Source organism: Hypomesus nipponensis, chromosome 7 (genome assembly GCF_054491055.1).
Source record: "Hypomesus nipponensis isolate SF chromosome 7, ASM5449105v1, whole genome shotgun sequence".
NCBI classification, from domain to species: domain Eukaryota; kingdom Metazoa; phylum Chordata; class Actinopteri; order Osmeriformes; family Osmeridae; genus Hypomesus; species Hypomesus nipponensis.
In genome coordinates this window covers 7,981,982-8,003,351 of record NC_140367.1, presented here as the reverse complement: position 1 = coordinate 8,003,351, position 21,370 = coordinate 7,981,982, and the positions used below count along the sequence as shown (strand labels likewise).

At 48.6% G+C, this 21,370-nt stretch overlaps 1 protein-coding gene across 1 annotated transcript in view; it reads left to right on the top strand.

Moving 5' to 3' along the window:
- The window catches only part of nav3 (neuron navigator 3), a 129,514-nt gene that overhangs the window by 47,029 nt on the left and 61,115 nt on the right, over nt 1–21,370 (top strand). The window contains exons 4-7 of the mRNA XM_084701270.1: nt 3,836–3,908; nt 7,441–7,612; nt 13,251–13,319; nt 18,152–18,294. Of these exons, the coding sequence (XP_084557396.1) occupies nt 3,836–3,908; nt 7,441–7,612; nt 13,251–13,319; nt 18,152–18,294 (457 nt within the window). The remainder of the gene's footprint in view (nt 1–3,835; nt 3,909–7,440; nt 7,613–13,250; nt 13,320–18,151; nt 18,295–21,370) is intronic.

Here is a 21,370-nt window from a genome sequence, read left to right as displayed (position 1 = left end):
TCTCTGGATACACACAGAGAGGGATGGCATCAGTCTCAGCACCTGACTCCCAACCCAGGGAGAAATCTGTGTGAGGGGTCTGTTGGAAGAAGCAGAGATGATGAAAGGATGGAGAGAGAAAAATAGGGATAAGGAGAGAGAAACAGGGATGGAGAGAGAGGCGGCGGGATGAAGCCGAACTAAGCAAAAGTGTCAGGCACAGAGTGAGAGTGGGGATGTGATGGAGAAGTGAAGAAAGAGAGACAGACAGAGGGACGAAGGGAAGGATGCAGTGAGTCCAGTGTGGCGTTGAGGAAGAGATATAAGTGAGATCTGTCTGGCTAGGAAAGGTTATGTGCCAGCAGAGTGATGGCAGTAAAGCCCGCACGCCGCATGTTCAACCTCCCCTCATCACGCCTCAGTCTGTCAGCCGAGCCAAAGACCTTTGAAATCCAAACAACCCGTTAGACGCCTTAGGGACTCTTGTTTCGGTTTGACAGCAGTCTCACAAGCTTTTTTTTTTAAGATTTGTTTTGAACTGGGCATGCTATCCGTTTACCTTCATGGTTCCCAGCCTGGGTGAACAGGAGGTCTCGTTGGCCTGTTAGCAGTTGGAGTTCTAAGTCCTCCACTGTGGCCTCCGCAGACGGATCTACTGTGATTAAAGCACAATCATGCCGTAAAAATAACATCCCAGCTATGTGATGCTACAGTATAAACGAGCGGCCTGCTCATTAGACGTAAGAGCCCACAGGAATTTATGGGTCATCACCACCGCAGCCAATCCTGCTGTTCGGCCTCCTGCTCTCTGCAAATGCACAGAAACGCTGTGGAACTGCTTTGTCAAATTGGAGGGAACGTGCTAGTTAGTTAGCATTTAGCGCTTTTCCTAAATCCAAGTAAGCAATAGAGTGGCTGGGCTGTACTGTGAGACAGTGAATGAAGTTGTGAGTTTGGGTATTTCTTGTCTTTTGACCCAGAATGCCTTTTGGCACGTAAGAAGTTGTAATTAGGGCGTGGGACCTTTCTGTATTTGACAGTTGTGTCTGGAGGATAACACTTTCCAAATCCAGCCCTCATCTGGTAGTTACTTGATAGCATCGTGAGGCCCGGCGTGGCTCAGCACACATGTTGGACAGAGCGAGGGAGGTACGTGAATCAAACTGCAAACATTTAGTGAGCATCATAGCTTTATGTTGTGATGTCTGTGGTGTGCCAAAAAAATAGCTTGACTTATGATGCTCGTAGCTACAATGACAATAAACTCTGTCAACTCAAATAAATGATTCTCGTTAAACCCTTTTCGGCTAAGTGGCGGTCGTTTTTCCAACAGCGTGTACAGTGTGTTTATTTTCATAACAGTGCATGTTTTTTTAAGGTCTTCATAATCTGACTTGGTCCAGTGGGTGTCATGGAAATGTTCCATCTCCTAATTGTCTCTAATGACTTATCTGCATCTGTAAAATGTCACATTTACGTCGGAAAAATAAATGATCTGAGTTCCACGAGAAGCAGTTAAAAATCCCGCGCAGCCAAACCACACACCAAAAACCGACCTTTTCTCTTCGCCAAACCCAGTGGAACACTTAGCGCCACTCGTCATCAACGCCTCACATCCAAATCTGTTTACGCCATTTGAATCTGAAAACAGACTAAAAACAAACTGTGGTACATTCACAAACACATCACTCTGGTAACAATGTCCCTCAATTGTAGAACTTTTCTCTGTTAACTATTCGTCTTGGCCACCTCTTTTAAAACAGATAGGTCTGGGACACAGGGCTTTTAGCTCTAGTGGAGAGATTTACTGTCTGTTTTCATATGGGTTGATTCCTCTGTCTTTGTGTCACCCGTAAAACAATCCCTCCCTCTATCTTCTGCCCCACACACACACACACACACACACACACACAGACACACACAAACACGCATACTAACCGCTCATTCATACAAACACACAAACGCACACACATACACACACACACTCCCTGCCTGTGAAACAGATGCGCAGAGCCGCATGGAGGCGTTCACTGATATTTGAGGCAGTAAATATTTGAAAATGGCCGTTTAGAGCATAATTAAAGCGTTAGCCCCGAATAAAGGAGGGTGAATCCATGCATAACCCGTTGATTACATTTCATCTGTGTTTAGATGGTGCTAATTTGCACAGATGCTCAATCGCCATCAACATTCATTGTTTGCAGACAATCTTCTTTTCTTTTTTTGTCCAACCACCACCACATTCCCATTAACAGAATGACATGCATGTGATGCATCTCTCGGTTTAATCAAGACTGAGATGATGGCCATCCTGAACAGATGTTCCCATGTCCTGCCACTTTGCAAGTGTTGGATCTACTTTCACGAGAGTGGGATCATCAAACAGTTAAGGTTGGACTGCACATGTGTCTGGGCATATGGGTGGAAACCACATGTGAAAACCCACCATCTTTTTAGTAGTTTTATGAACACGTCTTTGCCCTGTTGTCAGGCAGATGGAGAAGTTGTGTGCGTGTGTTTGAGCGTGTATGATATGTGTACACGGGCAGTGTAAACAGCTATCTGTCTCTGCTATGCCTCCCTCCCAACTTCCCTCCCTTGCTTTCTTACTCCCTACCATAGACCTATCACAGGCTCCGTGACTACCACTGGGACTGGAGCTGTTGTTAAGTCAGACTACCAGGCCCATTCCCCCATTCTTCTCAGGTTGTAAATCCAGCCCCCCCACCCCAGCGATGGACAGACCGTGCCGGGCTGGGCTGGCTGAGCTGGGCACAATCCATGCAATGTTTACATTGTATAGAATGTGCACTTTGCTGGGGCTTTACAGCTGAACTGTAACCACAACGAATATGTGTTTGTGTGTATGTGTGTGTGTGTGTGTGTTTATCTACGAATAGTGCCAAGCCCAGTGAGATGGGCGTCGCTGTGCAGCAGAGACCTGGTGGTCCACGGACTGTTGCTATAACATCCTCGCTCCGGTTATTACTGACATTTCTTAGGACATTTAGCTAACTTTGTAAGCATTCCCCTCACGATTCTGGATTATTCTGGAGATTGAGCTCCGTCTGTCTGATTTCCCCTCAGGGTACCAGCGAGGGTGCTCCCAGACAGACACATACAGAGAAATCCTAGCCTAAGAAACTACTCACAGTGTTCCCCCCCCCCCCCCCCCCCCCAACTGGTCAGCCCGGATGCCCCCACAAGTCCTTAGCACAATATACTACAGTAGATCGCTCTGACCTTTGAGCTTCTCATAATAGACCTCTGTGCGTCCACACTATAAAACACGTCGCCATGCAAATGGTGCGCCACGCGTTAGCCACCCTGGTGGAATGCACTCTGTCTCATACAGGGCGGTAAGTGGTGACTTAGTAGGCCTTTGTCAATTCCAAGAGGGGGTGGTGGTAGTGTGTGTGTGTGGGGGAGGGGGGGGGGGGGGGAGGGGGGAGGGGGGACGTACGGCGTTGTTGACTCTCCTACTTTTAGTGAGGCATACGATTGTGTGGTAATTGGCCTCTTGTGGCCGACAGTAACTGTGTTGCGTGGCGACCTCGGGGCTGAGGGCTTGGCTGTGTAGGTGGGACACACTGTGGTCACTGCGTCAGGCCGTCTGACGGACCCCCAGGGTCACGCAGGGGGCGTAGCGGACTGGGCCATAACCCGGACAATGGGCTGCTTCATGGGCAAGACGCCGATTAGCGCTAACCAGCCCCCCCCACCCACCCCCCGTAGGACTGTAGGCACATTGAATGTCAAGGATCCGCTCGTGCAACAACATAGTCTGCTGCTCTGTGCTGCTGTGCCACTGGTTCTGACTGGGGATAAACCCTCTCCGCTGTCTTCTGTTGTCCAGGTGGAGAATGTGGACGCCTGCCTCAGCTTCCTGGATGCCAGAGGAGTGAACGTCCAAGGGCTCTCAGCGGAAGGTAAGACTGAAAGCTGCTCCGTTTTGGTCTCTTTGTGTTTACTGGATGGCCGGTTGTTGTGGACCCCAGGCGGGTCGTGTGATGGAGGGAAGCTGAGGGCTGTACTTCCAGCTGCCGGGTTCCCGTCAGCCTGGTGAGATGGAGACGAGCTAGTGGGCTGCTCTTTATTGGACAGTTTCAGCAGATGTCAACTTAACTAATTACACACAACACATGCTCTTTAAATGGCCCCATGTGAGCTTTTCCCACATTCCCAGTGGCCACTATTGTGCAGATATACAGCCTTACTCTAATGGTGCAACGAGTCAACTGTTATTTAAGACTTGTGTCAGTTGCCCTAACCTCATTGTGTTCTACTCCCCTCTGAAGTTTGATGGGGTGAGGGTGCCCTTGACCTCCCTAGCAGTCCAGAATAGCCCCTCTGCTCAGCACTCTGACTGACAACTCTAAATTATGTTGCCCCCCACCTCTAAAAACAGCAAAGTGACTTTGTCAGTCCGGAATTTAAAAGGGGTCTCTAAATATACAGGCTATTGGGTTACTCTGAATCCCCCTTCCTGTTACTGGTCCTGGCTTCCTTTACAGGAGAGGTGCTCCACTAGGGTGTGGGTGTGTGTGTGTGTGTGTGTTGAAAAGGCCACTTGGTCCTCAAAGCTGTGAGTAAAACGTTGGTGTAATTGAATTATCCGTGGGCTTCACACACACACACTTTGGGGCGCGCATAAGCTTGTGCTTATAGCTTTACGAGGCGTGGAGCTGAAGAGGGGAAAAAGGGACGTTTGATGTACTTGGAGGGTTTAGGATTTTTCCAAGGAAACAAACTCGTAGTAATCATTTCTTCAGAAACTCCAAAAAGGCGTCTTCTGGGAAATTGCGACCTCAAATGTGCCAGATGTATCGATCTTGTTTGTCACATGTGACTCGAAGCCCTGAAACACCCACGTCGGGACTTCACAGAGCCAGGAGCAACACAGCCAGTCCTCTACTCCCAGCCAGAAGAGGATACAGACTCTGAGCACTGTTCCATGAAGACCCTTCACCTTACCGCTCCACAGTACTCTGCCTCCGCTCGCTGAATCTACAGGTTGCCCTTCTGGTTAAAACAGCCCGCGCTTGCCTAGTTCAGTCCTCGAGGGGTTAAACCCCATCCAACCAAAGCCCCTTTTAAAGCAGGTGTGAACCCCTAAAACTCAACTTCCTGCAGCTCATAATGGAGGACAGCAAGGGGTCCGCCGCGATAGGTCATTAAGCGTGGTGTCACTGCAGGGTCAGGTCAGTTAGGGGGAGCTAACCCGGGGTAGGCACGAGGACACACCTTGCCCCACAGGCCAAGGCTAATGACTGGCCCCTTGATGTCTGTGGGCACAGATGCCTGTTTTTGTGGGCCGGTTAGCACTTAAACACTTCTCTGTGACGGGTCAGCGAGGGCGCACGCTCTCAGCCTTGACCTCCTGTAAAGCCTCACCCACTCTGCCTAACCCTTGGTTGGGCACAGGCAGACGAGTCGGCTGGTAGACTCCAAGAACATCAACAAGTAACACTGATAGAAGTTCCAGACTGACTATTTTGTTTCTACATTTTAGTGAAGAGAACACTTAAAGGGGAACTACATGGGAAATGAAAGGTGGAATGACCTTATCCGAGTACAGCTCTGAATAGGCCATCTATACCAAGCGTCCTCTCTCTCTGCTCCGTGTTCACATCCCTTTGGTTGTGAGGGTACGGGGATTTTGGAAGGAGGCCTAGACCAAGTCAACGTGCGCCCCAGAGATTTAACTCTGGAAAGATTGATTGGGTCGGAGGGAGAGGTCTAGCACTCACATTTCTCTCAATACCTTCCCTGTATCAGTCAGGCCTGGTCGAACCTTCAGCACACTTCGCTCTACCTCCTTCTGGGCCCTTTGTGGCTCATAAAAGAGGCCGCACCCCCCCCTCTCCTCCCTCTTTCCTCAGAAAAGAGAAAAGGTTCAGTGAAACCACGTTAACCACTTAAAAGTCTCTCGAAGCGAGGCCCATTTACTCTGACTGTTGGCCAAGGAGAAACAGCAGCACCGTGCCGACAGCCCCTAGCCCGCACCGCTTTGAAACTGGAAGAAGATATTAACCCACTTGTATGAAGGGAGCCAATAGAGATTAGCTTAGCATAACTAACCATTATTTAGTTAAAAGCTTGGCCTGGTTGGAAGAGGAAGGGAGCAGTGAGGCAGGGAGAGAGAGATCTAAAGAGGAGTTTGTGGGAGATAATAATGGCTCAGCTACACTCACAAACTGATACCAGAGGCCATGTTGTCTTGACTTTCCATGAACCAGAATATGAGCTCCCCACGCGTCAGCCCAGCCACCATAACTTTGTTCAAAGAATTTGTTACATCTTTCAATTAATCAGAATAAACTGTCATTTTTATCAAATGCCAAATCAAAGCCAGAACCAGATGAAAAGCTATAGCGGATCACGTGGTTCTTTCAATCTGACGCTTCGTATGTTTCAATAAGTCTGTTGCTAATCAACTTTCTATCTTCAGTCCCATAGCACGATTGTTTTCATTGATCCTGCCGCATGTAACTGATTGATTTGTAGAATGAATCGACAACATTGCTTTTTTGTTTAGCGAAAACCAAACCAAACAGCAGTCGGGACTTCTGCGATGAACGATATAAATGACCGTCGCATTGTGCCCGGAATCGAAAACTCACAAGATTAATCTTCCTCCAAACTTTAACAATCTGCAAACAGCAGGAATGCGGGCGACCAAGGAGAAAGTTCTGCCCCAAATGAAAATAAAACGCAGCGTCAGCCGATGCAATCTCTCAGCCGCCTTCTCTGTGTCAGCTATTAGAAACGTTTAGGTATGAAAAGCCCATTTCACAACTGGATGCGCTTCTAGCCCACATACCACAAACACTAACCGAGTGTAGTTTACATTCTGCAATTTCCGATAATGGAATACGTTAATCATACGTTTATCGAGTCCGCCGGAAGATCTTATGTCTTTTTTTTGACCGGAGACAATCATTGTTTAGTGATTCTGACATCAGATAAAATAATATATTCTGTACAAAAAGAACATCAACATGTTCACCTCTTGTGACTTCAAAACAGTTCTTACTCTAAGTTAAATTGTTGGCCCAATAATGAAGACATACTGTACCAAAGTCATGGATACTGTGTTAGAAACCACACCATCAACCTCCTTCCTGGTTGAGAAGTCCTATATTACTCATGTGACATGAGTCATGTCTACTGCACTGACAAGGGTGGCTGTCCACTGAGTTACTTCCCCATTTGGAGACAAAAACATCACATACTGTATTGACATTTCGACTGGCAGTTTCCTTCTTTATCTGAGCTGGGAAGGTGAAGCAATTCTGGGTTCATACAGAGGCAGAGGCTTTCTTCTGCTGTCTGGGCTCAACAAAGACAAGGACCTGGCAACCCACTATCCTATCATCGACCAACTCTTCGGCACTGTATCTGACACCTAGCCAATCAATGAAGGTGACATCCTTGTTTCCTCCGTCCGTCTCTCAACAGAGATCCGGAATGGGAATCTGAAGACCATCCTGGGGCTGTTCTTCATCCTGTCCAGGTACAAGCAGCAGCAGCAGCAGCACCAGCAGTACTACCAGTCTCTTGTGGAGCTCACCCACCAGACCAGCGGGGCGGCGCCAGCGAGCCCCCTCAAAACGCAAGAGATGCAGTCCAGGTGAGTTCAGCTTGTCTTTTGGTGTGATATAGTGTCATGCATCCAAGGAGGGGATTGTTATAGCTCAATAGTGGAGCATTTGTCTGCAGATCATGTTTCAAATCCAGGTTCAAATACCCCCTGTGTGCTGCTTTGGATAAATGCGTCCGCTGTGTGATTTAGCCTTTATCAGAAGCGACATACGGTGGAGGATTTGAACCTTGGTCCTCTTGAACAGCAGACAAAAACTCCGCCACGGAGCTAAACCACCCTCGTACCACCCTAACACTCTTTTTTAACACGGATTGTTTGTACGTGTGTGAAGTAGCTGCTTTGGATAAAAGAACATCGATATCATTCTGGTGTCCCTTTGTGATCAATGGAACATTTCATATTTGTTGATGCTTTCATCTCCTGTTTGCAAAGTTTCACCTCTTCAATGCGGGTCTTTGCAACAGCTGACATCAGCAACATGCATGAAAATAGAGATCCTGGATTCGGAGAACCAGTGATGTAAAAGCAGAAGGGGGTTCTGCTACAGATAGATCTAGATAGGCAGTAAAAACAGGAAGACCTAGCCCTGGGATGTAAATAGACAAGACCAGCATCTGAGGAGATGCTAACATAGCACACATGAGTGGCATTCTTCTGCCCAGATCTGGTTACAACTCTGCAGAAGGAGTGTGTGTGTGCGTGTGCGCACTGCGGGGAAATCTTTCGAGTAGTCACTGTCATCATTTGGGAGAGAAAGAGAGAGAAATACAGATTGAGAGATGGGGAGAGAGAGAGACGGAGAGGGAGAATGAGAGGGATAGAGCCTTGTGAGATGCCTTGATAGAGCGTGTGTGTGTGTGTGTGTGTGATGTGTGTGTGTGGGGGGGGTCTCAGCGGTCACAGCTGCTTACCATTCCTCCCTCAGCTCCTGTGGGAATCCTCCCAGCCCTGACAGGTGCTGGCTGGACCCTGCAGGCCTCCGCTCCAACACAAGGCCCGGAGCCCGGCATTCCAGCCCCTCTGCGGGTGCAGCAAATCTAGCAAATCTGCCGCATGCCAGACCTCGGTGATGTCACACAGAAGTGGGCCAAGAGGCCAGAGGGCCAAAAGGTCACAGTCCCATAAAGCCCCAGCGCCCCTTCAGTCGACTTGCCCAGTAATGTCTGTCTCGCCTCAGTGATAACTAAATCAAGCCTGGGGATTTAGGACCTAGCAGAGGCGATGCTCCATGGTCCTTCCATGAAGAAGGAAACTATTGTTCTTGAAGTGTCTGCTGTGGTGGGGTTCATGTTTAACCAGATACGGTGTGGGAGATAGTGTTACTGGCCTGAGTAAGAGCATGGATGAGCCAGAGAGATTGTGCATGTGTGTTTGTGTGTGTGTGTGTGTGTGTGTGTGTGTAATGAGGCACAAAAGAAATCCGGGCCTTTCACAGCGTAACCATTGAGAGCTAACACAAAATAGCAGGCCAGACTGTAGTAAAAAAAGGTCAGTAAGTTAATCAGCCGTGTGCAGCAATGACAGTCTAGATACACATACAGTTGTATCTGTCTGAATCTCTTATCCCAAAATATAACACAGACTTTAATCTGCAGCCACTAGGCAATTACAGCACCCAATTAACCGTCACACAAACGTACACACACACGCTCGGCACTTGGCCCCCTAATATTTGAGGGCGTTGAGGGCTTTCTATAGCCAGCACCTGCTAGAGCCCAGGCTGACTGGTGGCTGGAGAGAAGCGTGTGTGTGTGTGTGTGTGTGAGTGTGCGCGTGCGTGTCCGTCGCCTTGGGGACACACCCCATTGGTTAGGCCAACTCTCAGGAGCCATGGGGGGGAGGGGGTGGGGGGGGGGTAGAGGGGGGCTGTGGATGGCGTACCCTCCCACTTCCCTCACCATGTCCCGTGGTCAACCTGTTTACCCCCTCGTGTCGCGATCCCGCCTGCCCACTGTCGAGCCCCGGGAGAGGGAGAGAGAGAGAGAGAGGAGAGGTCTGCTTTGTGGGAGAGACCACACGCTGGCCAGGCCTGTCCCCTCGAGGTACAGTAGGGTGCAGTACAGTGCGGAGAACACAGTGTGTGTTCCCTGGTGAAGGAGTGTGTGGAGTCGTGCCCGTGACTTTGGCGGCTTCAGAAAAGAGGACCTGCTGTATTTGGATTGAGATACTGTTGATGTCGTCATGAACTGGTAGGCTGAATAAATAAATATTTATGATGTTGTGTTGAAGGGGATGCATGGCAATTTGGGCTCTGACATGACAACAGTTTGACCTAAAGTTAGGGGAAAGCTTTAGACTTGACACAAAGTCATGAGCATTTATACGGTATCTCTATCTGTCGGTATCTCTATCGGTATCTCAGGCTGTCCAGCTGGAGTCATGGAACGGAATAGGACCTGTTGGTACCTAAATCCAGAGCAGCAGAGTTACAGTACAGCCTGATGCAACACAAAGTAACATGTTGGAGGAGGAGGTGGGGAGCGTATTCTCTTTCTGGATGTATTTTTGGCGCGACGGAGACGAATGGAAACCTGCTCAGAAATGAGCCTTGTTAAGAAGTGGAGATTAGCCTTGTTAAAAAGTGGAGATTTGCCTTGTTAAAAAGGCAAAGTCAGAATTCTCTTAGCACCTATTGTCAACAGATAACAGAATGGGTGTAGTTCAATGGTAGAGCATTTGACTGCAGATCAAGAGGTTGTAGGATCAATGCACTACTGTACAGTACTTGGTTTTGGATTAAAGTGTATTCTGATTATTACTATCAGTCTGTCTTTATCTGAGAGCAGGGACGTGGAGGGGCAGTAAAGCTGAAAAGATTTGTGTATATCTAGAAGGACAGCGATAAGTTCCAGTATGGCGTGTCGAATATTCTGGACGCAAGTCCTGTGTCTCAGTCAATTAGATTTTACTCTGTGATGTGTGTATGAGTTAACTTGACCTGACGTATTGAGCTGGGGGGTGGGGGGTCCATCTTGCCCTCATATGTGGAGGTATTTTTTAACACATGAAAATAACTGGAGCGGTTGTGGGCAGGGTTTTAACCCTGGCTTTCATGTTCCGTTCATTTTATAAGAGGAGGCGGGGGAGTGAAAATGTGCAGCACAGTCCTTGTCAGCTGCGCTTTGAGCTTCACGCACCACGGTGTGTTTTGAATTGACGCTACTGAGCTGCCGAAACTGGGGCCTGAGGCTGCACCAGTTGCTCAAGCCTCTCCTGGGTTCGGGCCTGCAATTACTCCTCGCTGGTCCTCGTCATCGCAAACCTCTCGCTGCAGGAGGGCCCCTCGAATGTGAATAGAAAAGATTCCCTCCACAGAAAAAGAAACGTTTAGCTGGCCCTCTGCCCCCACACCGGGGCTGAGGAACCCTGTGTGAGAGTGATAGGCTCTATTAATCACAGGGAGAAGTCTGCTCGGGGCCACTCGGCCATCTTCTCTTCCCCTCCACAAAGGATTCTGGGAGAAGTGGAGAATGGAAGATGGTAGCAGAAAAAAAAAACATTGACAGACCTTTGGTTTGGAGGTGTTTAATGAATGCCTTTTTCTTTAATTAATGGATGTGGCAGAGGAAGAGTAGGTGTTGAAAGAGGAGAAGAGAATAACATTTTTTTTTTTTGGTGATTGGCATTCGTTTACTTCCTGTCATAATGTCACACATCCTGCATTATCACAACAGCAAGAAAGGACTCTTCAGGATAATGAGAAACCGGCTGTATGGTTTTAACATTAGCTTATTAGCAAACAGTAGTGGTTCCATGCATAATGGATTGTGCCAATGTCAATTAGAGCACCACAATGACTCTGCACTTCCTCAATATTAATTGAAAGTACTGCTTATTGTCCAGGGAGAGGCAGAGTCCACAGTTGCCAATGGTCAGTTGGACAAAAATTCATTAGAGTTGGGGCTAATTTGAAAAAACGAGCTTGAGCTACGCTATGCAAAATGATCCATATCGGCCTCATTTCCTACTGGGAGTTAGGCCAACAATGCATTGATTATTACTCTGTTGCCCAGTTTTAATCTCAGATGAGATCTATTTAGTGGTATTAATGAATACCAATTTGAATTAATGTGCGATATAAATGATCTTATTCTCTACAGACAGTGTGCTGACTAGCAAAACAATATGCTCAGTTTTCACAAGTTACGTTCTACAGAATATTCTCTTCCTGGTTCTGATTCTGCTGTGCTGGAATCTTCCAATATGTTCAAGGTGGGGACAGTGGCACCTTGGAGGAAGTAACACGTGACCGAGACACAACCAGGACATTTCGATCTCCTTAAGCTTTTCTAGCCGGGCCCTCGAAAAATCACAGCATGAATCCACATTTCCAATTTCATGTTATGGAAACACACCCAGAGGGACCTGCACTGAAGCAGTGTCTCCCAGCCTCCATCTCCTCCCCTTCAGCCGGGCTGTCAGTCAGCCCAGACTGCATTGGGACTGCAGTGTCACTCACTCCTAACAAGGCAATTACTGGGTCTGACAGTTTCTTCTAGCCACCACCATGACAACCTAAACAAACAGACGGCTGTCCTGGATGTTGACCTCCAGTCTGACCAAACTGTGGACAGGCCTGCTGTTGCTGTGTTCCTGTGGTGTTTCCAGTCAACAGGAGACGAGGAGCATTTGTTGTCTCTAGATTTTTCGAGCCACTATGAGAAGATTAGTGTTTGGTTAAAATGACTGCTGTCCCTTTCCTCTCTCTCTCTCTCTCTCTCTCTCTCTCTCTCTCTCTCTCTCTCTCTCTCTCTCTCTCTCTCTCTCTCTCTCTCTCTCTCCCTCCCTCCCTCCCTCCCTCCCTCCCTCCCTCTCTCTCTCTCTTTCTCTTGGTGAACACGTACGCTAATGGTCTCCGTAGTTACAGTCAGTGACTTGTAAACGCAGAGGTCAAAGTGTTTCATTCGCCTCAAACAGAGCCTCCGTTCAGTAGCCTGGATAGAAGCACATGGTTTCCCAGTCTCTCACCATCGACCACCTGGTCTCTAAACCGTGTTATTTACGGCATGGAAGCACTGAAGCTATCCCTTTGTTTCATAAAACATCCCTTTGTTTCCTTTTTCATCCACGGCGAGTTCCTTAACTGTTTCCTGTTGAGCGTGAGCGCGGAGGCCCACCGGCAGAGGCTTTAATTCTCCCAGCGTGACTCAGGAGTGATCCTCCCGTTGTAAACGATGAGTCCTCACCGTGGAATTTCCTACACCTGCTCCGCGTGCGTTCCCGTTCCCTCGCCTTCGTCGAGTGTGACGTGTTACGATTCGAGGTCAGAGCTTAATTGATTGCGAGAGTTTGGCAAGGGGGGGGGGGGGGGGGAGAGTTAGGGCATTTCGGGGTGTGGAAGAGACTTGAAACGTTGGCGGACAAGCGTGATGAGTGAAAGGCGCGAAACGGGCAAGGAAACGAGGGGGTGAGGCCCGTCATGTGAAGGGAGGTATCACACGGCACCATGTGTCCTCTCTCTGACTCATTCATTAAGCCCTCCGTCTCCCTGTGTCTCCCTGCGTCTCCCATGCCCCGGCTGACTCTGCTTATTGCATTAACGGGCCGTCTCAAACACGCCACAGTTTGAAAACAGATTCCATCAGGCCGCCGGTCTCACTCCTCGTCTCTCTTGGTGTCCTTCTCTGGTAGTCTTAGTCTCTCTCTCTGTCTGCTCTCTCCACAGTCTCACAGCGAGATATGCAAGTCCTCCAGGGCACAGTGGTATAGGAACACCACAGAAGAAGAACACAAGGTATGGATATGCTTTTTATCCTTTAGCTCGTACACACTTTGACATCAAACCATACTGTAATATTGACAGTAAATTGTACATTATTGTACTGGCTGTACAGCATATCAGTCCTTAGATTGAAGGTGAATCTACTGTTAGGGATTTGAGGATGCATGTGACACAGTGTGTGGTGTACTACCAGAAACAGTGCTCATTGACCACAGACGTCATGGATTCTGGGGTTGTGTGTGTCAGTCGCGTAACTCTAACCCCTGGACTACAGGCCATTATCTCCCACAATGCATGGTGCCAAGCACAAACGTACACAAAACACACACCAAGAAACACAAACACACAGAGCCACACACACAACCACACCACCAATACACTCACAGCAGACTACTACAGTTATCTGTCTCTCCGAGCATTTGTTTCTCCTTAGCACTGGTGGGAACCAGCGTGTTGGCGAATAGTTTTGTGCCATCCCCCACCAAGCTATGTCAGGCATGTGCTGAGCGCAGAGGGCGACCCTATGGGTGGTATCCTGCCCTTAGAACTGAAGAGTCTTAAGCTTGTGTTTTGTGACAATGCAGAATGGCCAAGAAGCTCAGCTTTCTCGCCCAAAGCTCTTGTCTTCAGTCGGAACGCACAGCAACAACATCACTGTTCAGATTCCGAACACGTCGCATTCTCAGTGTCTTTCCCGGTCCTTCCAACCGTTATAGCCATTTAAGTGGTATGAATTCTCTGTAATTCTCCCCTCCCTAAAGAAAGGCAATCGATTGAGCACAGTAGCGTAGACTCGACCAAACTAGTTTGAAGAAAAAGTTTCTTTCTTGTCCTGACCCTTCTCTCTAGACATTAATTCATCTCCCTGTTACCCTCTCTCCCTCTCTCTCTCCCTCATTACCTCCAGCTAATGACATCGCCTTAGCCTCCGCCTGCTCCTGCTCAGAGCTCTGACTGCCTGTTAGTTGGGCCTTTCTATAGTCACAGCAGGGTAGAAGCAGAGTGGGAGGTTTGCTCTGTGTGTGTGTGGTTGTGTTTGTTTGTGTGGTTTTGCCTGGGTGTGTGGTTGCGTCTGTGTTTGTGTGCGTTTGCTGGCGTGCGTTATTTGTGTGTTTCTGTGGTCGTGTCTGGATGTGTGCACGGCTGTGGGCTGTGCGCGCGTGTGCGTTTGTGAGAAAGCCTCTGCTCACGAGTGTGTTCCATGTGCACGTGTGTGTGTGTAGGAGTGTGCGCTCTGGTACTGCTGCACACGTGTGTGTGTGTGTAGGTGTGTGGGACAGAGCGTACTCTGCCGAGGGGTCAGGGTCAACACCGTGGGCCGTCCAGGGGAGCGGGGTCCCATCTGGCGGTGAGCCAGTGGCGCTCGTAAAACGCCCCGGCGTACAGTACGAGTCCACGGGGCCTCGCAAGCCGCCGCCCACAGACCTCACGACCTGTGGGAGTCGGCCCTCCGCCTCTAATTAAATTAGATGGCCTGGACAGATTCTGTGATGCAGATTGATACGTGAGAATAAAACTCATGTGCTCATGCCGTGCTCATACCATGCTCACTCCCTTTCACACACACATACACACACACACACACTCCTCACACACACCCCCCTCTATTTGACATGAAACGCAAGTTGATGAAGAGTCCAGGTTTCATTGGATTATTTTCTGGTAGAAATTATGTCTTTTGAACGCTTGCCAGCAGACGTAAGTCACTGATAGGTAGGTAAAGACAGAAGGCTGTAGTTTTAGTTTGTCGCTATAAAGTGGTGCTTTGGTTCCTGATTTACTGCACATAACGGCCTCAAGGTCGGAACAGTTGTTTTATTGTGGAGTACTGTAGTACTTTGTACGTAGTCATTTTATATCAACAACAGTACTCAAGGGGGGATATGGCAAATAGTTTCAGAAAGCAGTAACTGCTACCTACATTGGGAGATCTACATTCGAGTTGTTTGTGGGCTGTTATATGACTACATGAGTGTTTAGTTTTGTCGTTTTATATAGAATTGCGTCAACCAATTCCCAATTGCACTTTGTCATTTGCGTGTGTGTGTGTGTGTGTGTGTGTGTGTTCGACATGTATGCACTCACAGGCTTCTGTCAGCGTACATGCGCATGTACATTTCCTTTCGGTCTCAGTGTGTCTCTCTTGTTAAACTACAAGCCCTAACTTTATAATGGCTTTATCTATATTCACAGTATCCGCAGCAGGGGGCGATATTTGACAGATTGTCAAGAGCCTGCTATCCAGCTTACCTGTCCACCATGGTAATGAGGCCAGTGAAGCAGGGGTAATTGCCCTGAATACAGAGCAACAGATGCAGCAGTCCAGCTGCTCACAAAACTGCTCTTGCATTTGACTGACTCCTCTGAGCCCCTTGTCGGAAATGCCCTGGCCTCCACCACAACCCACCCCCTCCACACACACACGCACACACAATTACACAGAAGGATGTCCTTGCAGACACATGCATTCCCATTCCAGTTTGAATGCAGCCGCACACTTTATTAAACACACAGCCGCACACACACTACAGTAGGTAATGGTCCGAGCATATGGCAGGACCTGCTGTTGGCGTCCGCAGAGGAAGGGCCCCACACAGGCAGGTCCACGAGGGCCTTATATCCTCTGATTTTACCACCTCTCTTCCTCCCTCTCACTCTATCTCCTTCCATGGGAGTGGATCCATTGCACGCTGTCCGTCAGGGAGGCAGGTGTGAGTGATGTCAGCCTTTCCCCTGTCCCTTCCGTGAAATCGTGCTTATTTACCCCCCTGGGTCAACTTCCAGATGCCCCTCCTGTCAAGACTCCTCACCCCCCCCCGCTCGCCCTCTCCCTGGTCAGAGGGCTGTATGAGAACGTCTGTTTCTGCATTCTGTTGTTTGTCCCATCGCTGCTCTGTGAGAATGTGTGTGTGTGTGTGTGTGTGTGTATGTACACACAGGCAGACACCCCCGTCCGTGACTGACAGAGAGAGTGATGTGTCTGGCCACCCTTCTCCTCCTTCCTAAAAATAACAGTGGTCCTCCTCCGCCCTCTGGCCCAGCCATCACATATACATCTTAGTTAGCGCCGAGCCAAAAATCTATGCTTCAAACGAACACATTGCTATTTTACCGAAATGGCAATCTTTCTGTGAGCTATTCTTCAGATATATTCCTGCAGTCATAAGTGTATCATGAGGATGAATGAGACTAGAAGCATAGCTAAATGACTTGAATCACCTCCTCACGCCTCAGATTCATCAGCTTTGGTCCATTGATTTGGTCAGTGACCTAAACTGAACTTTGATGGTCGTCTCGTAGCCAGTGGGAAAAAGTCTATGGGTCACAGCCCTGCCATGGACACTGATGCAATGCATCGATCCTCTTGTTGTCAGGTCTGTAGCAGACATTTCTATTTGCATGGAATGTCAAAACTATTGATGCTAATGTCACTAGCAAGCATTGTTTGTTCCACATATGGTGTAATTAGGGCAGTTCCAAGACCACTGAGGTAAATGTTAATGCTAATGCTTGGGTTCTACAGGGCTTCTCTGACCCCTCAGCTGTGTGTTAGCCCTCCTCTAGCTCACTATAAATCTTCTCCTCTGGCTGGTTGATGTGCTGTTGTTAAGTATCTGTGTTCAGAGGTTACAGCCCCCAATTATTTCTCTCTACTCCCCCTTTAATTACAAGCTTTTAGGGGTGTATTTTTGAAGGCCCAGACATTAATTAGGCGGAGGCAGGAATCTAATGATGCGGTCTAACCTTGTAGCTGTAGGTTTGTACAGTGGACACAATTATTGTTACAAGTTGACAGCCTTGCATGCTTGCCAGATAGTGGAAAAGTATTTTACTTTGAAGTGGCATATACTTCCTCCAATACTGTAACCACAACACAGTGTTGATATTCGGATAAAAGTTTGATTTAAATGTCATGAAGTCTTTCTTTAATCACAACTAGACTCTTTGCATTTTGAGGATTAACCAAATCAGTGTATGTTTATTGGAAACAACAAAGTTTGGAGTTTCCAAAGAGACCTCTCCGTAATGTGATGTTGAGTCACTAGGGTTGTCTGACATGACCATGGTTTCCCGGGGCCAAAGAGGATTTATGGATTATATTCCTTTATAAAAAAATCAGCTATAGACATCTTGGTCCCATCTGCAGTTTGAACTCCAGCAAAAAAAAAAAAAAAAAGAAACAGATTTGTTCACCGAAAACGACTGAGGCTGTATTTAGAGAAATGAGGAGGCGTAGGGAGACCACACAGTGATGACCAGTCAGGGGCCTCTCTGTTTACCCAAAGCCAGATGCACTGAAGTGACCACCTGTACTCAAGCACAGGGCTGGCTTCCTGGGGCTGAAGCCATGCTGATGAGGCCCGTGTTGGGGGTGGTTGGCAGCGTGTTGGGGTGTAGGGCCAGTGGGGGGGGGGGGGAGCTGTGTGTGTCAGCGTGGTGGCCTGGGAAGCAGGGTGGCGTGCTTTAACAAGTCTCTAATGAGATAATGCTGTTGCCTCCCTCCTCTCTGGGGCTTGTAACTGTATTACTATCCAGCTGTGGCTTCAGAGATAAACACCAGCTTTGGACAATCTGTCCATAGATACTCAAGACTTGGAGTCTTAAGACTGTGTGTGTGTGTGTGTGTACGTATGTGTACTCTATGTGTGAGTGTGTGTGTGTCTGCTGCAGCATTCCTGAAGGATTGTACAGTCCGGTTGCGCTCGGGCGTCCCTTCTCCAGAAAGGGTGTGTGGTCCCATACCGCGACACAAGGTCTCCCACCACCTCAACACTCCCACCGCATGTTCACAGCCTGTCCTCACCTCGGCTGTGTCTCTCCCCCCTCCTCCTCCTCCTCCCCAGGTTACCAGGGCCGTCCAGGGGGTCTGCTGCAGGCAGTGGAGCCTCCAAGACCCAGGGATCCTCCAACCTCAACAGAAGGAGCCAGAGCTTCAACAGCATCGACAAGAGCAAGCCGCTCCAGTATGCGAGCGGCAACGACAGAGGTAGGCCAGCCTGGAGGGCTGGGGATCCTAACTAGCCACGTAGAGCGCTTGGTCAAGCTAACGAGCTTGTTAGATCTGTTTACGGCACTGTGGGAGTGTGGGTCTGCTGCGCTTCATACATCGTGGACTGTGTGCTGTCAACATGTTTGTGCATCAGTGGACTTTGGTTAACTGAATTTCCTAAATTTGTTTTGATAATGAATCACGTTACAATTTTTTTATTTTTTTTATTTATGAATTCAACCTGTTTTGGTTAGAGAGTATGAATAGACTGCAGTATTATGGGAAAGATACATATTTAATGTTTTAGGTGCATTTTACAGTCTGTCCACCTGGTGGTGCCATTGATAAACAGAAAGGACAGGAGAAACATAGGTCAAATACAGGGAAGGATTGTTGTTAACCAGTCTGCTGAATCACTCCTGGTCATTAATTCCAGGAGAGTTATAATGTATGCCATTAGTGAGGAGGCTGGGCTTCTCACAGCATGACAGAGGAGCTTGTTGGAGTGTGTGTGTGTGTGTGTGTGTTCTACTGTGAACCCACCAGGGTGATTATTTTGAGGTGTTTGTTGAGTAATAAGAGTGTTGAGAGGGTGTGTCATATCTTTAAATGAGTCATTCCTTCAAGAAGGTTGCTATGGTTTCCCTTTCAACCCTTTAGGTTTTTCATGTATTAGAATTTTGGTGGTAAATATTGTTCCGTTTTGTTAAAGTGTGCAGACTGCAGTCAGTTCTGCTGTGTGCAGGATCCACAAACCCAGGGCCATATATCAGGCTATGACTCTAAATCAGTTACAGAGAGGAGGAGGAGGGTGGGATGAAGTGACTTGCAAGAAAGAGGTGTGACGGAGTTCAGGAGCTGTCAAAGCCGTCTCTGTCTCCCTCTCTCTCTCTCTCTCTCTCTCTCTCTCTCTCTCTCTCTCTCTCTCTCTCTCTTCTCTCTTTCTGTCTCCCTCTCTCTCTCTCTCTCTCTCCCTCTCTCTCTCTCTCTCTCTCTCTCTCTCTCTCTCTCTCTCTCTCTCTGTCTCTCTCTCTGTCTCTCTCTCTCTCTCTCTCTCTCTCTCTCTCTCTCTCTCTCTCTCTCTCTCTCTCTCTCCTTGGCCCTGTCAGCCCAGCGCTCATCGCTCTAACACCACACGTCCCTCACGCTCTCTCTCTCTCTCTCTCTCTCTCTCTCAATCTCCCCCTTTCTCACTCTCATCTTTTCTCACTCTCTCTCTTTCTTCTCTCTCTCTCCCCCCTCCTCTTTCGATCTCATTCCCTGTTTCCCACACAACCATTTTATGGAGGACCCATGATCAGACAAATAGGTCAGCATCCTGCTGTTTAACTTGGCCCCTCCAGCCTGGTAGATTAACCCCATACACACACAACCCCCTGAACGATTTGCACAGTGACACTGCGCTGGGGGACAGACAGACCTCACGCATCAACACACACACACACACACACATAGATTAAACATCTAAACAGTGAGAGAGGTGGGGCAGGAAGGTAGAATAGAGAGAAAGAGAAGTAGAGAGAGACAAAGAGTTAGAGACGAGTCTGGAGAGAAAGAGGTACAGCAGAGAGAGGTAGAGAGGTGCTGCGTTCATGCTCCGTCGCTGCCCCCTGCCATTACTCACGCTCTTCATTTGTGAGCCAGTCTCTGTAAACCCTTCCCTGACGGGAAAAGCAAACTCCTAAAGCTACTTGTGTTAGTACCAAGACAAACACATACTGCACACACACACACACCTCTCTTCTACTGAAGCAACACAGCAAGAGCCTGTTGGCCAGGGAGTCCCATGCTGTTTGTTCAGCTAATGTAGTGGGCATCATGGCCACTCATACAAATGAGTCTTGTGTTGTTTTCCATGGGTCAGACTGCAATCTTGTGCAGCGAGTTAGCTCTGTCCGAGTTTAAAATCATTGTGTCACCTGAGGACAAACTTCGGGGGCTCAGATAAGCAGCTAAACCCCAGCTGGGAGACGGGTGATGGTATCAGAGGGTCAGATAGAAGCGTGCCCCGGAAATGTCAGAGAAAGGGCAGCCGTGCGGCCAGGACGCCCTGTGGGTGTGGTGAAGGCAGAGGAGAGTCCAGACCTGGGGGTGGACATGGAGAGAGAGGCTGCATGAGCTGCAGGCTACAGCCAGGGCCCAGGGCCTTCTGTCAGGCTGACAAGACCTGACTGACTGCCTGCAGGGAGGAAGGTGAGCTGAGGGTAGAGTCAATGATGCTGCCAGAGAATGAGCTGGTCACTAAGTAAGGCACACTGGTTGATAGGAAGCGTGTGTCTGTATGTCTGTGTGTGTGTTTGTGTGTGCCCGTAAGCAACTTTTGCGACATATGCAAATGTATGTGTCCGTTACATGTCTGTGTGTGTGTGTGTCAGTATGGGGTATATGTGTGTGTGTATTTATGAATGTTTGTGTTTAGTGTGTGCATGTGTTTATGTGTGCGTAGGGTGTGTTGGTATGCATGTGTTTAGTGTGTACGTGTGTGTGTGCATGTGTCTGTGTGTGTGTGTGTGTGTGCATGTGTGAGCAGATGCCCAGTAGAAGTGACATTTCGCTCTCAGCAAGAAGCTGAAGGAAAACCGGAGGTAGGAAAAGGAGTGTGTTTCCATGGCAACGGCGAGCCGGGTCGTGGCGAGGCCCGTCGCCAGCCTGGTATGAGGCTGGTATGAGGCTGGTATGAGGCTGGCCCTCCGGTTATCTCTGAAGACGCGACCGGGGGTGTGTGTGTGTGTGGGGGGGGGAGGTTAATTCACGGGGCTACGCACTCAGAATCTCAAACGCTCATGCCCCTCATTCATAATCTTATCACAGCGTCGCCTGCCACTCTGACGAGGAAGTCCAAATCAAGCCAGGCAACTTTCACGGCTTTATCTGTGCTGTGGGGTCACAGGGCCACACCCGGTCAGCCTAACAGAGGGGACAGCTGAGAGACTCAAAGGAAAGGATTCAACCTTGCCAAGTGCCAAACTGGCCAAAGTGTCTTCTTTCAGAAGTGTGACCTGCATCAAGTCGAGTCAGCTGCTGCACACACACACACACACAACATACAGTACATACAATCACATGCACACAC